This window comes from Tupaia chinensis, unplaced genomic scaffold (assembly GCF_000334495.1).
Source record: "Tupaia chinensis unplaced genomic scaffold, TupChi_1.0 Scaffold000426_1, whole genome shotgun sequence".
Classification (NCBI taxonomy): domain Eukaryota; kingdom Metazoa; phylum Chordata; class Mammalia; order Scandentia; family Tupaiidae; genus Tupaia; species Tupaia belangeri.
The window spans coordinates 1,228,684-1,244,916 of record NW_006159931.1 but is presented as its reverse complement, the minus strand read 5'-3'; the positions used below and the strand labels follow the sequence as shown (position 1 = coordinate 1,244,916).

Genomic DNA, 16,233 nt, shown 5'->3' with positions numbered 1-16,233 from the left:
TAATTCTTCTTTTCCTCAAGTTTTTTTTTTTTTTTTTTTTTTTTTTTTTTTTTTTTTTTCTGGAGATGGTACTATTCCATTTTTTTTTAAAGAATCACAAAGTGATTGCCTCTTTCACATCAGCTTGGGTTTGGTGGTGGATACCTGCAAGTCCCCCCAACCCACCAGCTCTCTGGGAATGTGTGTGAGGGCCAACGAACAACCTTCATCTTCCAAGAGCAAGGGGTGGCAAGTGAGACATGTGTCATAGGAATGTGCTGAAGCTCTCATTTACTTAAAAGTAAGCTGCAGATTTAGAAGTAGCCTCTGGAAACTATTTAAAACTCTTAAAACACACACACACACACCAAGTCCTGCTAAAGTCATCGGGTAGATAGAGAAACACAGGACACTGAAACCGAGGAGTCACCATTTATCAGAGCCGTTCAATTAAACAAAGCCAAAAGAGAACTCCTCGGAGAAAATCGTTTTATAGCACATAATGAAAAGCAAAACAAAACTAAACTTATCTTTGACTTTTTTTTTTTTTTTTAAATAAAAGGGCTCTTTACGAAGATGACTGTAGAGCGTCCCACTTCTCTTAGATTTGCCGTGCAGAAGTGCGTGAGCGTGAGTGATGTAGAGGTACTTGTTTATTATAGAGCACATTTCAATGCAGTAATCATAAATATTGCGGAGGTTGTGCTCTGTTGAAATATGACCTACATACTCTTGATTGTTTGTGTTACGTGATTTGTCTGACACCCATTACATTCCGGGTAATAGCGGCCATTCGTTGCTCTGCACAGCAGGCTCTTTTGACAAAAGAAAATAGGCAGCAATAAAAAAGCTATAGTCTGAATTACATTCTGCACAGAGCCGCACTGCTGAGAGTTTGTGCAAGTGTGTTAACCATGCTCCGAACTGCCTCTTGTCAGCCTTCAGCCTGTAATGGCCATCTGTCCTCCCATAAATCTGTCACAACCCGCTAAGTTCAAGAGAGAGCACGGAATATACCTTGTACTGTCAACGCCCAAAATGTACACATTCCCCAGAAAAGCAGCACGCAGGAAAGGATCTGGAGGCTGTGGGAGGCATTAGCGATGCTGTCTCGGATGGTGGCGTGGCATTCGGAGTCCAGCAAGGAGTGGGAAGATGCTCGAAGGTGGTGGCCTGAAGGAATGCACTGCAGGCCTCATGCCTCAGGGGAGACACTCTGGGGAGAGGAGGGGAGGTCAGAGCCCCATCGCCAGTTCAGGGCCGCCAGAGGTGCTTGTCCCATAAGTAGCTTTTAAAAGTTTGACATTATGTTAAAAGAGGAGGAAAAAATGCTCCTTGCTCTTTTATTTGGTTTGGCTTTGGGGCTCAATGATAACCAGACACAGGTTTGCAGAGAGGCCCGAGGTAATGTGAAATCTTGTGATTCATGACATTATTCAGTCTTCTCGGAGAAATTCTCTGATGAAAGACCTTTCAGTATATGGTTAAAAAACGAACAAACAAACAAAACAACTTAGGAAGTTATCTGATTCTTGTCCTCTGCCTACCTCCTCAATAAGGCTTTCTTCCATCCTGTATACATGTTTGTTTCAGCACGCGATACCAGCAGGCATGGGCAAGTGGTCCTGATATTTTTACACAAACAGCGTATTGAGCTGGTTCTGAGTGTTCCCATAAACTTTAAGCATATCTGCAAGAAAATACACTTATTTCAAATGTGAAAGATATTGCCTGTTTATTAAAAGGGACTGTGAAGTCTTACAGGGCTGAGGCCCTACAATGCTTACATCTGGTGTTAACCCAGCATCTAGTAAGAGTTCTGCAACAGTCTAATAGCCTCTGGCTGTCTAACATGTGAAAGAGCTAAATGGCTTTGTTTTTAACTCAAAAGAGAGTACAATCAGGGTGTCACCACTCCCAAGAGCAACTTGAGAACCAGTTATTTAAGTGGTAATGAGCTTAGGTACGAGGACAAGGGTTTCAAATTTTCAAGACTAAAAAGAATTTCTATATTTAAAATCCCTAGATAGCAGAGTTATTTTTAGAACTAGTCTCTCTTTAATAGTGGCCTAATTTGGTGTTTCTGAAGTTGAGGATTTCTTTTTATAAATCCAGAATGTCAGTCAAAATACATATACCTGCAAGCACAAAGCATCATGTTTCATACACACTCCAGGGCTGCAGGTCGCCATGTGTGACCCATCTCCTTAACGAGGTCTGATCGGCCTACACAGTGTTTCTTGGGCTGCTGAAATGTGAGACCCAGCACAGAAAGACAATCTGGAAAAATAAAATTAAAAATGAGTAATAATAATAATAAAAAAAGAATGCAACGAATAAGCTCAAGCAACATTCCACAAAGAGTTTATGATGTGAAAAAAAAAAAAGAGTTTATGATGTGCGTGGTGAGACAAGATATAATTCACATTCAAAAAGAGATCATCAGAATACATAGCAGTATCTGATACATTCCAAGTGAGTGAACCTTACAGTAAGTTGCTGGAGAGGTGAAGAAACCACCCTAAACTGGGGTGATCGGGGCACGGTTTGTGGAGCTGGCGGTTAAGATATTGAATGTCGTCCCCTCCTATTCAAGGGCTCTGCCAGTTGACATATTGGTCTGGTATTTTCTATGCCAAGGGAGGTTACTTACTACGTTCCTCTAAGCTTCGTAGCCTCCTATGAGTATAGATGAACTCGCCACTTCTTTATTGGGAGTCAGTAGGTCTACACTTGTAGTGGAAAGGGGATGTAGAGTGTGGTGGAAATCAGTGCCTGCGAATGGGCCAGTGCAAAAGGTAAATGACAACAAGAAAGAGAGGAAAGAGCGACCAGATAGCAGTTTTTTAGAATGAGTGGAGGCCATGATCATCAATGAAAGAAAATGATGGGCCTGAGGAAGAACATTTGGAGGAGGGATACGAAGACAGCGTTGTTGAAGCAGGGAGGTAGTGTTGTTATATTTTGATCAACTCCACCGGGGAGAAATGTTCACATATTGAAACGATCACCTTGGAAGCTAAATAATGTGATTGAATGTATGAAAAAAAAAGTAAATAAAAATAAATAAATTTTTTAAAAAGGAAATGTTCACACTGCAAAAAAGAAAGAAAGAAAGAAAGAAAGAAAGAAAGAGAGAGAACGGTGAGTGTCCTTCAGTGACGCAGACACCTCATTCAGTGATGTGAATGAAGTAAGGGGCAGGGCTCTAAAAGTGGCCCCCAGCCAAAGAAACCCTCTTGGAGACTCAGGTGTGGCCCTGGGGAAGTTAGACTCCCCTTCCTTCTGCGTTTGTCCTTCCTTGTCTTTTTGAACTTTTCCCTGATGGAAACCTAAAAGGAAGCCACTTTTTATTTTTATATCCTTCTTCCCCTCCATTAGGAAGAATTATCTCTGAGTAATAATTGCCAAATATTGGTGTAGAATAATTTTTAGGGAGAACATGAGTTTCTTCCATCTCTTGACTGTAAAGCAGAAGAGGGAGGCAGCATGAGTTTGCTCACATCAAAATTTCACGTGGCTTTCTGTGACCTACTTGGTTCTTGAGATGTGTGTGTGTGTGTGTGTGTGTGTATAAATATATATTTCTAGTGAGGTAGGATTTTTTTTTTTTGAAATGTGCAGTTGCCTTAAGTCTAACCCCAGGCTTGTTAGCGAACTTGAAGTTCCTTTTGCTGAATAGTGCTTACCCAGGCCCCTAAATAGATAAGTGTACTATAAACGAAAATGTTCCCTTGTAAGCATAAAGTCATGTGAACTCCAGCCTGCCCTTCTTCAAAATTCCATGGGCTCTGCAACCATTTCACAATGATTCTTCCTGGGTAAAAAGGGAGGAGTATGACTTACTCAGGGGTACAGCCTAGTACAGGCCACCACAAAGCCTCACAGACTCTCCCACAATGGCTTCCGAAGGAATTTTCTGCTGGAAAAGCCAGAGAGGCAACTACTGAGGAGTATTCCCCTTTCATTCTTGATTTCTTATTTATTTAATTTGTTAGTTGCTGGAGCTTGGATTCATTTCAGTCCCCGAGTCTCCTAACCCTTCCCTGATGCTGTGTTGTGAATGAAAACGGTCTGCCGGCACCATAAGTTTAGTGTTACTATTCACTTCGATTTCTGTTGCAGAACCATATTTTAGACAGAATGTATTAGTTATGCTTACAAGAATATATTATACCTACATTAGCCATGGTTTACTAAGTTAATGAACTGTGGAGACAAAGAACCATTGTCATCAAGTTGTGGAGAGGCTCTGGTTTCTTGCATTTGTCTCTTGTGTCTTATTGAGCTTTACTCTGAAGTTGCCTGTGTTATTCCCCCCCTGCTCTACATTGCTATAGTTCTCTCTTTTTTTTTTTTTCTTAATTGCTTAATCCATTGGCCAAGTGTAGATTTCATGGATTGGACAAAGAACCCTGAGCCTCTTGAATGTTCTGCAAAGTTCTTTGCAGACAGATGCCACCAAAGCTAAGTTCTGAGCTTCCCGAGTCCCACGGGTGGTCATCTCCCATAAAGCAGCTTCCATGACACGTTGAGAATGCAAGCCCGGAGCTGCCTGGTGCCACCGGAGAGGCCAGCAGGGACCTGCTTATGATTTCTGGGGAGCAGATGCGTTGACATTGGTGTTCGAAATAAAAAATATCGTGACTCTCATGGCTGCCTGTGGATGTCAATGTAGATCCATCTTTCCTTGGTGACAGAGGTTTAGAGGAAGAGTCAGTATTTCAGGGCTTGTCATGAATTTAGTTTCCTTGTCCTTTACTTCATTTTAACCCGTACATGAAATCTTAGAAAGGTTAGGAAATGTGACTTGGCATTTAAGAACATTATCTATATATTTTTTTCCCCTCTCCCCCAACACCCTTTTTTTCTTTCTTTCGCCTTAGGCCTAACTCCACCCACAACGCCTCCTCATAAAACCAACCAAGATAACCCTTTCAGGGCTTCTCCAAAGCTGAAGTCCTCTTGCAAGACCGTGGTGCCACCTCCATCGAAGAAGCCCCGGTACGAGTCTTCTGGTACCCCAGGCAATAACTCCACCAAGAAAGGGCCCGAACAATCCGAGTTGTTTGCACAACTCAGCAAGTCCTCTGTGCTCACCAGTGGACACGAGGAAAGGAAGACCAAGCGGCCCAGCCCACGGCTGTTTGGTGACCATGACTACTGTCAGTCAATCAATTCCAAAACGGAAATACTCATTACTACTTCAGAGGAGCTCCAAGACTCTAGACAACTAGAATACAAAGATGGCTCCTCTGACTGGCCAGGGCAGATATGTTCTTCCCCAGATTCAGACCAGTGCTACCTGAGAGGGACTTCGGAGGTGACCAAGCAGGTCTCTCCTTGCAGCACCCGAAAACAGCTCCAAGACCAGGAGATCCGCGCCGAGCTGAACAAGCACTTCGGTCATCCCAGTCAAGCTGTGTTTGACGACAAAGCAGACAAGACCAGTGAACTGAGGGACAGTGATTTCAGTAATGAACAATTCTCCAAACTACCTATGTTTATAAATTCAGGACTAGCCATGGTTGGCCTGTTTGATGACAGCGAGGATGAAAGTGATAAACTGAGGTACCCTTGGGATGGCACGCAGTCCTACTCGTTGCTCGATGTGTCGCCCTCCTGCTCTTCCTTTAACTCTCCGTGTAGAGGTTCGGTGTCGCCACCCAAATCCTTATTTTCTCAAAGACCCCAAAGGATGCGCTCTCGTTCCAGGTCCTTTTCTCGACACAGGTCATGTTCCCGATCACCATATTCCAGGTCAAGATCAAGGTCCCCAGGCAGTAGATCCTCTTCAAGGTAAACCTTGTCAAAGCCCCTCTGTGCACACGCTGTCCCCAGGCAATAAAACAGACCCTAAATCCTCCGCAGCCCCGGCCTACCCCACAGCCGCCGGGTCTAAGGAGAGTGTTACACATCCCTCCCCACGCCCTCTTCCATCTGTCAGGCCTGAGCACAGTGCCTTGAGCCAGCCAGATCAGAGACAGCAATTTGTAAGAAACTTGCTCATCTAACTTTTTCCATTACCTGGAGAGCTGCCCTGGGCCAGGATAGTGAAGATCCATGCAAGATAAAGCTGACAGTGTACCAACCCCGGTGCTCGGTGTTCACATCAATAAGAGAGGCTGAGAGAACACATCACTCCCAGACGCAGAGCTGACTAGCTGATCACAGACGGTCACTGGGCAGCCTCGCCCGCAGCGAGGAAGAAATGCAGTTTAGGTAGCATGCTGCGCCGCAGGGTGTGCAGTCGTGCCAACAGACCCGGGCTAAGCAGCACTTGTGCTCTTCTCCTTCCCAGATCCTGCTATTACTACGAGTCCAGCCACTGCAGACACCGCACACACCGACATTCTCCCTTGTATGTGAGATCACGTTCAAGATCGCCTTACAGCCGTAGGCCCAGGTAACGAGCCCGAGCCGCATCCCAGTCCCTCGGCTCCGTCCCCCTCGCCCCCCAATGGCAAGATGTTCTCTAACCCTCCCCTCTCCCCGAGTTATTCATTTGGCTCCTGCAGATTGAGGTGGTTGGCTTAACGATGGAGTTCTGTTTCCCAGGTATGACAGCTACGAGGAATATCAGCATGAAAGGCTGAAGAGGGAAGAGTACCGCAAAGAGTATGAGAAGCGGGAGTCTGAGCGGGCCAAGCAGAGGGAGAGGCAGAGACAGAAGGCGATTGTAAGCAGCTGGGAGCCACTTTCATTCTGAAAGAGGGTTTCTTTCCTTTCTTTCTTTCTTTCTTTTTTTTTTCTTCTGTGTGTTGGTGTTTTTGTTTTTGTTTTGTGGTTGTTGCTTTTAGCTTAGAAAATCAGCTAAGGCGAAGGTTTTGTTAGAATCGGCAATTTTCAGCCTCGGGGAAATAGACCCCTGTCTTCAACCCCCTTAACGTCTCTTACTGGAAAACCAAATGCAAAGACAGTCTATTTCCTCTTCCTCGATTCCTTTTAAAGTTCATTAGTTTGCCACCTGTGTTTTGAAAAACAGCATGAAGAGGTATGTAGGCAGATACTGAGTCCGTCCGGTCATGGGATGAGTTCTTTCTCTTCTCCTTGCTTCATCCTCTGAGTGGAAAATGAGGAGGTCTTGCCATTTTGTTTGTTTTCTCTCTTGGCCAACATGTGGACTGGATTATCCATAAAGCAACTGGGTTCAGGTTAGTTCTAAAGGAGGCAGTAGAGGAAGGTTTGCCTAGAAAGTCGTTTCTTCCATGTGATGAGTCACTACCTAACTAGGTAGCTGATGTGTTCCACTTTTCTACAGACTACTTTTCCATACCTCATGGAGTTCAGCACCACTTAGTAAAGGGTGTTAGGTTTATAGCGTGACATATAGACAGTGCTGATCCTCCTGTGTAAAGATCCAGGCTATGTTAAACTAGTTTTGTTCTCTCTAAGGGTCAGTACTCTTTTCCAGCAGTAGCTTATTAATGGGTAGACTTTACCCCAGCTCCCTAGCGCTGTTTATTAACCTAGACTTTGGATGACAAAAATGAGGCACTCCAGTTGTCCACATCCAGTCCATGCCCATGGCAGACATTCCTAATCGATTGTGGACCTCTTTCCCACTGAGTCTGCACAGAGCCTCGAGGTCTTTTCCAACACAGTGCTCCAGGGAGCCATGGCTAATCAATCAGATTTGGCACTGTTTTTGCTCAGTGCAGCTGCTGCCTGCCTGGGCTCGTAGCTGCTGAGTCAGTTCAGCAAAGATCAACTTTTGACATCTCTTACATACAAGCTAACCAAAACCAAGGCTCAGGGAAAGAACGTTTTACGGTAGAGGTTAGATTTATATGATACCTTTAAGAAAACCCACTAACATCAACAACATTTTGAGAAGCCTGTATAACTAATGGAGTCAGAATCAAGCATTGAGGCCAGCTCCTTGGCACAGTGATGTGCTTCTCAAGAGAAGCTGAATCCCGCACGGAATCCTTGACTCGCATCCCTGCCCAGTCAGCCCCCATACATGCCAGCCACTGGCAAGACCCCAAGATCTGATGGGTTTAGGCAGCCTGATAGTGTGGCCTTTAAACACTGTGACCTGGCTAGAATCCTGGCCCTGGCATGCACATGTGCTAAGGATCCTGAAAGGATGGAGAATTGGAGGAAAAATTATTCCAGGTCTTACTGGGAGGTGCTTCCAATCTCAATCTTTCTCTCTCTCTCTCTCTCATACACACAATCTATCTTGAATTAAGAAAAAAAATAAAAGAGACCATTGGCCAATAGTTATCAACTGAAGAAAAAGGTTAAAGGAGAGGTTTATCAATCATAGCACACAGCAGTGACAAGTACTTGAATGCTTTGGCTAAATTTCTGGGGTATTTGCTGCCATTTAACCTTGAATCTAAGATGGAGACTCTAAGAGTCTCTTACAGTCCTCTAAGGCTTGGTACAAATTACACTTTCCTTCATTTTTCTCAACTTTGAAATGAGTGGTGATATTAAGATTTGCCAAAGTGTCATTAGTTAATACTTATGAATACTAATGAAAATTAAAAATTCAATTTTTCTTATATCACTGTATTTAATGAATGGCCTATTCAATAATTATAACTCACATTTATATAGAGCCATATAGTTTACAAAGCCTTTAAATATGGCACATTACAGTTAATCATTACAAAAGAGAATCACGTTGAGAAAGCATGTAGGAAGATAGTTATTTCAATATTTGAAAATTCATATCTTATAAAATTCTTCATTTTTTCCCCCAAAAATGGGACTTTAAAGAGAGAGATTGATTGTTTCATCATATATTTGTTCATTTGGGCAAAACACAGTTATAACCAGAGGCAGATTAATATTATAATCAAGACCATGTAGACAAATGACATGTGTTATTTTTATTGCCTTCCGATGATAATTTAGTGGCAGATGCTTAACTAGTCAGGAAAGGGAATGACGTGTCTGTTCACAAGCTTGGCTCTTTCCAAACAGAACAAATGATGTTATTGGTTTAGATAAGCCCAAAGCATTTTTGAGGTCACCAACCGAGCCCGGAAGCACATTCTACCCTGCTTTTTCTTGTGTCCCAAATGTTGACTGTTCCTTAGTTACTTCTTTGACCGAGATAGTCTTTATCAGTTCTCTCTGAAGGAGTATAGATGTCAGACTGTCTTCTACTTAATCATTATCCATTAACCAGATGAAAAAACAAAAGTACGGAGGACATAGAGATCGTTTACTGACACAGCGCACTGCAGGCAGGAAGAGCTTCCTCACAATTTGGGGACGTACTCTTGAACTAATCCTGACTTGGACAATTAGATCCTCTTTCTTTTTAGGATAAGTGGAAACTCAGTAGCTCTTTCTGTGACAGACATTTGCCCGGTGCTTGGGGTATTAAGTTTGGTAAGGTGTGGTCCCCATGTCCAGGGAGCCTCAGGTCTTACTTGTGTTTAAGGCACACAAGCAGGTGATGCGGAGTGGCAAGGGCTATGACAGAAGGTGCTTTAAGATCCTGCCTCGGCATGCATGGGTGGACACCCGGACTGAGAGTGAGGAAGGGTTTTCCTGGCAAGGGTGAGTTTGCTTTGAATCCTAAAGGGAGGGACAACAACAGTTTTGTACATCTGCAGTGTTGTATGTGGTAACCATTAGCCATGTGGCCAATTTGCCTTGGCCAAATAAGGACGCACTGTGTGATTTGATGTTGAAAACTTACTATCGAAAAAGCAGCTTAAAATATGTCATTAATATTTTTGTATCAATTACAGTTTACTCTAATGTTTTGATCTATTGAGCTAAACAAAATATATTATTGGGACCAGTGGATAGCATAATGATTATGTGGCTGGACTCCCACATAGTCAACCGCAGTTTAAGTTCTGGACCCACTGGCTTCAAACTCATATCCGGTGTGTGTATGTGCGTGCCCAAAATCCCAAGAGGAGAATGAAGGAAAAGGGATTTCAGTGTGGCCATCCCCCCGGGGGAGTGATTTCTTACTTTCTGTCTCTCTGTCTGTCTCTCTGGTAAGCACACATGCCCTCTAACAGAAATCTCTCTTCAAAACAAAACAAAACAAAACACTATTAACATTAGATCTCTAGTTTCTTTTTACTTTTTAAAGTGCAGTTCTTAGAGCATTTAAATTATGTATGCTACTTCATAATGTTTTACTAGACATTGTTGTTCCAGGCAGAAACTGTAGCTCACACTGAGTATTCGGAAAAGAGGTATTCTGGAAAAACACTAGTTGGTTAACTAGAACACTGGGCTCCAGAGAGGCAAGAGAGACATCCGGGGGGCTGGGTGGAAAGCAGATGCCGAACGGACCTGCAACTCTTGCTAAAGATTTTGAAATCTATCTTGAAGGCACCATGGAACTATTTAATGAGTTTACCCACAGGAAGATTTCCTGATTGATCTCCTTCCTCCAAATGGTGTGCTGTCTTGTGCCACAATGCCTTCGCAAAGCACTCTTTTATAGACTTGAGCACGGGGATCCATGCAATGATTTTTGACTAAATTAGCTTGAAAAGTCATTCATGGACCAGCTCAGGGAGCTAGGACAGTCTACCTACATTGGTTGGGTTGGTGATTTGCATTTAATTTTGAAGACATCCTTAATGAAATAAATAAGCAGCAAGTTGCATTTGGAATATCTTGGGTACGGTGCTGCCTTATCCAGTTGTCAGAGCAGTTGTATACCTAGGGGGGACAGCCACACAAAGACTCCCCAAAATTGTTTTAAAAATTAATCATTGATATTTTGTAAAATGAAAGTAGTCTTTTTCAAAAATCTTTTTCTTGTGGTCTAGTTTGGTTTTATTTAGGCTTTCATAAAAGGGAATTGGTTTTGGAAGTCTTGAACATTTCCGAAAGTCTTAATCCTGCCCAACACATGAGTGTCCTATCAGAGAGTTAAGAGAACAATGTGATTGGTCGCTGTGGATGCAGAATTGCATATTGTGGATGAACGTTGCCACTGTTTCCACACCACTTGCCTGCCATTCCCATCTAACTCCTTTCCCAAACATGGATTCAATCTCCGCCTTTCTCCACCTCATAAGCCTGAAATAAGTCCGGTTCTATTGGGATGCCGCAAGCCAGCTTAGTACTGCATGTCTAGACTGTCCCCGCTGTAACTTCTTGTGGAGTTCTAATTCCAACTCCCTTTGCAATCTGTACAGTTGCCTGCCAGAAAACATGATAATGGGATATTAATTTAAAGGGCAAACCTTTACATTATGATAGGACCAGCACTTAAAGCCAAAGCCACACGTGCCTGGGCAATGCCTATGTCATTTCGTTTCTCCTCTCTGTTGGTCAGTTTGCAGCCCAGGAGCCAGGAACAGTGGAACATCATTGACAATTAAAAACAACCTCATGGGGAAAGGGGGCCATTTCTTGGGGTTTTTGGTTTGGTTTGGTTTTTGTTTGTTTGGGGAGAAAATAGTTATCAAACCTTTTAAATAGACATTTCATGTGGGCGAATGTGTTAGATTATAACTCCAGGTTGAGTATTTAGAAATTTTTGTTTTATGACAAGACGAATAAATTCTAGAGATAAAACATGACATCCGTAGTTAACAATATGGTAAATTATGTTAGGAAAATGTATCCCATGTTAAGGGTTCTTATACAAAACAGCAAAACTCGGAAAGTTCACAGGAAGGTTTTGAAGGTGGTGGATATATTTAAGACCTTACTTGTAGTGATGGGATCAGGGCGTGTATATATCCCACGTCATCAACATGTACAACTTTTGTGCGTCAATTGTACTTCAACCACGCTTTTTAACATGTAGTTATGCCACTCTCAGCCCAGAGTCTCTATGTGTTGTGACTTCTCAGCGTGCTTCCTTGCATCTTAGCTCTTAAGTAGATTGACCTGGATTTATTCACACTTATCCAGCCTTAGACGCTAAGCAGGAATATTCTTGGGTGGTACTTGGATGGCGATAGCTTTGAAATACTGTGTAGGATCAATATTAAGGGCAAGACAGAAGAACCATGTTTTAGCAGTTCTCAGTTTTGGTATGTCTTTCTGTCTGTCCATCTCTTTCCATGGTCATCTACCCTCTTGTTGTGTTTTCTGTTTTTCGCTTGCTTGTTTTACTAAGAGTACACCAGTAGCTCGTGGTATACACAATATTTTAGGAATTTTGAGAAAGTCAGGTTGCAGCTAATCTGGAAAGATACTCAGTCTTTCATCACCCAAGTTAATATTCAGTTTCCCTAGACTAGAAGGAGAAATTTTTACATTATTCTGACCTGGAAATGTAGAGGGAACCAAAATCAAAATTATATCAGGATCTTGTTACAGAACGTTTTAGAGATATCCCATACAAAAGCATCAACCACAGGGACCAGCAGATAGCATAGTTTTTCTGTCATTGGACTTCCATGTAGTCAACTGCGGTTCAAGTCCTGGACCTGGTGCCTTAAAATTTAGACTAGTTGCATATGCGTGCGTGCCCAAAATCCTGAGAGGAGAATGGAAGAGAAGGGCGGTGATTTATTGCTTTCTGTCTGTATCTTTGGCAAGCTTGCAAGTATACACACCCTGCAGCAAAATTCTCTTCCTCTTGAAAAAAAAAAACAAAAAACAGAATTTGGCACAGATTAGACTTTGATACATGTTAATCTCCCTAGTACTTTCTGTCTTTCCTGAGTCAAACCCCCTTTACCAGAAGTAGCTTATTGTTTTATGAGAAATAACCATTCTGTCTTTTCCTTAGCTAACTGGCTAAGTAGGAAGCTCTATATTCCTTCTGATAAAAATTTTGGTAATATAAAGTCAATTAATTCCAGCAATTTCTCTCTCTATTCAGGTATGTGTGTGTGTGGATACACACACATATATATATCTCCTCCCCTGTGTTTTGGTATAATGAGGATTTACTATAGTTCTTAAGGCAACATAAATCTTCAATTTTATTATCTACCCCATCAGCAAAGTAGCTTTTGTGAAAATTGAAGCTAAAAGTTATTTGATAAATGTCCCATCCTCCTCAATAGTGAAAACTGGTCTGAAAATCATTTTTCAAGGAGCCTTTTTCCAAAGGTTTAGAGTTCCTCCAAGCCTTTAAGAAGTTGGAAATGTTATTAAGCATTTTGATTTCTTTTCCTTTCATCTCCTGTTTAGAAATTAATGTCTTGAAAAATTGGCTGCAAATGTTAAGGTTTTTTAAAGATGTGAAATCTATTCATCTGTCTAATACAGCTGCAACATGTTATAAAGAATCAGTTCTTTGCTGGACATTTTGGCCAATCTTGGAAAGATTTTTGTCTTTGCTCTCAAGGCCTTCGGATGTCTGTTATTTTCCTTTTTAGCAGTAGGAAAACCAAGCAATTCGGTAATTTTCTCAAATGAGAATTTCCACATGTATTCATTCTCGGCTGTTTGTAAGGTTGCGTGGCATGGTCCCATTCCTGTGTTTTGTAAAAAGTTGCTAGACAAATAGGCAATCAAAGTGATTGCAGAGCGGCCCTTTGGTTTCCTGTTTCTCCCCTTAGATTGTTGAATCTTTTTTTTACTGCAGAATGTATCAGTATCCATTATAAAAGGTCTTCTGGTTTATCTTTATTGTGGGATCATTGTTGCATGCAACTTTATATAAAGCTGCAATTCCGAGAGTGTCCCGATATGTCTGCATATGGGCGTGCATATGGTCGATTTTAGCTTTAACTTCAGAGTTCCGTGAATACATAGGCTGTTTGTATTCCCACAATGGTAGCTGAGCAATTTCTTTGTGATAGCTCAATTTCTATCTCTTCTGCATTTCCCCCCTCCTTTCCCCTTATACAGTAGTAACTTTTCTAAAAGACTCATTAAGAAAAAAAAAATCCAAAACACCCAGGCAAGTAGGCGTCAGGAAGTTTAAGTTTAGATAACAGTCCTACCACATTGGGGTGTTTGGCTAGAGGTGGATGAATAAATAGAATGGAATGTGATGTTAAAATTCCTGGGCTAGAGTATGCAACACTGCTCCAGCGGGAGCCTCACCCTCCATTTCTATTCATTGACTGTCAGGTGGTGCTGGGTGCTCTGGAACAACACAATCATCGCAGCCTTCGATGAGACATACAATCTACATGGAAGCGCATTGGGCAGCCTGCTGTTTGCTCTACTTCATCTGATCAGTTAGTGTGGCTCAATAGCTGTTGTCAGGGGAGTTACATTTTGCCAGCTGTTTCTGTTGGAATCCCAATCATCATTTCCAGAGGTGATTTTCCAGTGAGAGCCCAGCAACCTGTAGCTGCTCTCCACTTCTTACAACTAAACCCAGACAAGCAAATCATGGAACCATTTAAAACCAAATTAGCTGAGCTACCAGGGAAGAATTCTTTTCCTATGATCAAGTACTAAATCAAACTTTTGTTCTCCTCATTGGACGGTCTCAGAGAGAGGACCACATTCAAGCAGCTTGCATGTAATAAAGGGTACACAGGGAAACTGTTCAAAACAATTACTTCACTACAAATACTCACTGAGACTCTGCTACGTTTCAGCTATGTTTCAAACAGGGCAGCTTTGGCTTTTACTTTAGTGTTTTCTTTTCTTTTCTTTTCTTTTTCTTTTTTTTTTTTTTTTGAGAGGTTTTAGCTATAGGGCACATGAGCTTGCTAGAGAGACAGAAAATGAGAACTCATCCCCCAGGGGAGAATGGCCACACCGCAATCCCTTCTCCTCCATTCTTCTCCCAGGATTTTGGGCACGCATGCACACACACACCCGGTATGAGTTTAAGCCACCGGGTCCAGGACTAGAACCACAGTTGACTACATGGGAGTCCAGTGATTTAGGCATTACGCCATCTGCTGGTCCCTCCTTCAGTGTTTTCATTGCAACAAGGTAGCAGACATGGAGCGATGAATAAATTATTAACTATTGAATTACAACTGGGCATAGAACTACAAAAGAGAGTTTTCTATAATCACAGCTAAGAGGAATTCTGACTTCATCTCCAGCCTCAGAAAGGAGATAATCATTGAGCTTAATGAGATTCCAGACAGCGTGTGCATGCGATGGAAGAGACCACTTGGAAAGGATGTTCCAGGTTACAAAGGACCAGCCTGTGCAAAAGCTTTGGGATGGAAGGAGCATAGTATATATGAGGAATGGACAGCTCAGTGGGACTGGAAAACAGAGTCAAGGAGAGAACGGCAAAGCCCATGATAAAGACAGGTCCAGACCATACAGACGGGTGAAGCCCTTGTTAATTACTTAAGTCCTTTGTTAAACATCGTGAGAAGCCACTGAATGGTGGCTCGATGGTAAATGACATGATTAGGTTCCTGTTTCCTTAGCAAAGATTATTCTGAGGAAATGAAAGAATACACTGGAGGAGGCTAAGTATGGATACAGGAATCCAAGTTGAGATGAATCCAGTGAAGAGTAGTTGGCTTAGGGGAGATGCGATCAATAAAGCAGAGCAACTAGAGAGAGATCTAGGAGGTGAACATTGAAAGGACTTAATGAGTGATTGGGCATGTGAAGGAGACCCAGAGGAACCCGAGTGTCAAAAGAGACACTCAGGGTTTTGTTTTGGAAGAACTGGCTAGATGGTGTTAACTTCACTGACCAAAGAACAAAGGAAAAGGACCACCTGGGGAGAGGGTGAAGCTGGGGAGTTTGAGGACTCTGATAAGTTTGGTTACTTTTAGGTGTTTAGAGGCTAGCCCCTCTGAGATATCAAGTAGGTAGTTGATTATTTGAATCTGCAGCTCAAAGGAACTTACTTTCCTAATGAAAATAGGGTCGGGAGTGTCACATATGGTGAAAGACTAGGTGTAGATGATCAGCTTAACTTGCTTTTTTATCACCCAGGAGAGAGACTCCCAGTACATCCAGAGAACACTCTTGGGTAAACTAAATCTGTACTTCTGCTTCCTGGTCCCTGCTTCAGTTAACTAAAATCTTTGCAGCAGAATGTTCTCTCATTCTTGTTTGTCCTGGTAGACTAGACAGACTAGCTGGTAAGAACATCCTTCATAGTAACTTCTTATGTTCTTATAAAACCTTCTCAGTTTCGAAAAACATCGTCACTTTTGGCCTCGTCTTCTTGGAAGATTTATAGAATTGCTTTTCACACTAAGAACGTGTTCCTGGTTTATTTATTTCTTTATTTTTAAAGGAGTCCCTCTTCAGCCTATAGAATATTCTTTCTACATGTTGTAGGCTATAAATTGCTGATAACTTTCAGATTATGACGATATTGACCACACTTGTGAACATTAGGCCACGCCCCTCTAATCTATTCCAAAAATAAGACTAGATTTATTAGCAAAGTGAAATGTATAG

General features: G+C 42.1%; 1 protein-coding gene across 2 annotated transcripts in view; it reads left to right on the top strand.

The window, feature by feature from the left end:
• Nucleotides 1-16,233, top strand: part of PPARGC1A (PPARG coactivator 1 alpha) — a 113,148-nt gene that overhangs the window by 82,615 nt on the left and 14,300 nt on the right. Inside the window, exons 8-10 of one of the 2 annotated variants that reach the window (XM_027774375.1) lie at nt 4,866-5,550; nt 6,281-6,385; nt 6,538-6,658. In XM_027774375.1, the coding sequence (XP_027630176.1) occupies nt 4,866-5,550; nt 6,281-6,385; nt 6,538-6,658 (911 nt within the window). Of the gene's footprint in view, nt 1-4,865; nt 5,779-6,280; nt 6,386-6,537; nt 6,659-16,233 lie in introns of both variants that reach the window. The other variant, XM_006154929.3, reaches the window with a different exon arrangement.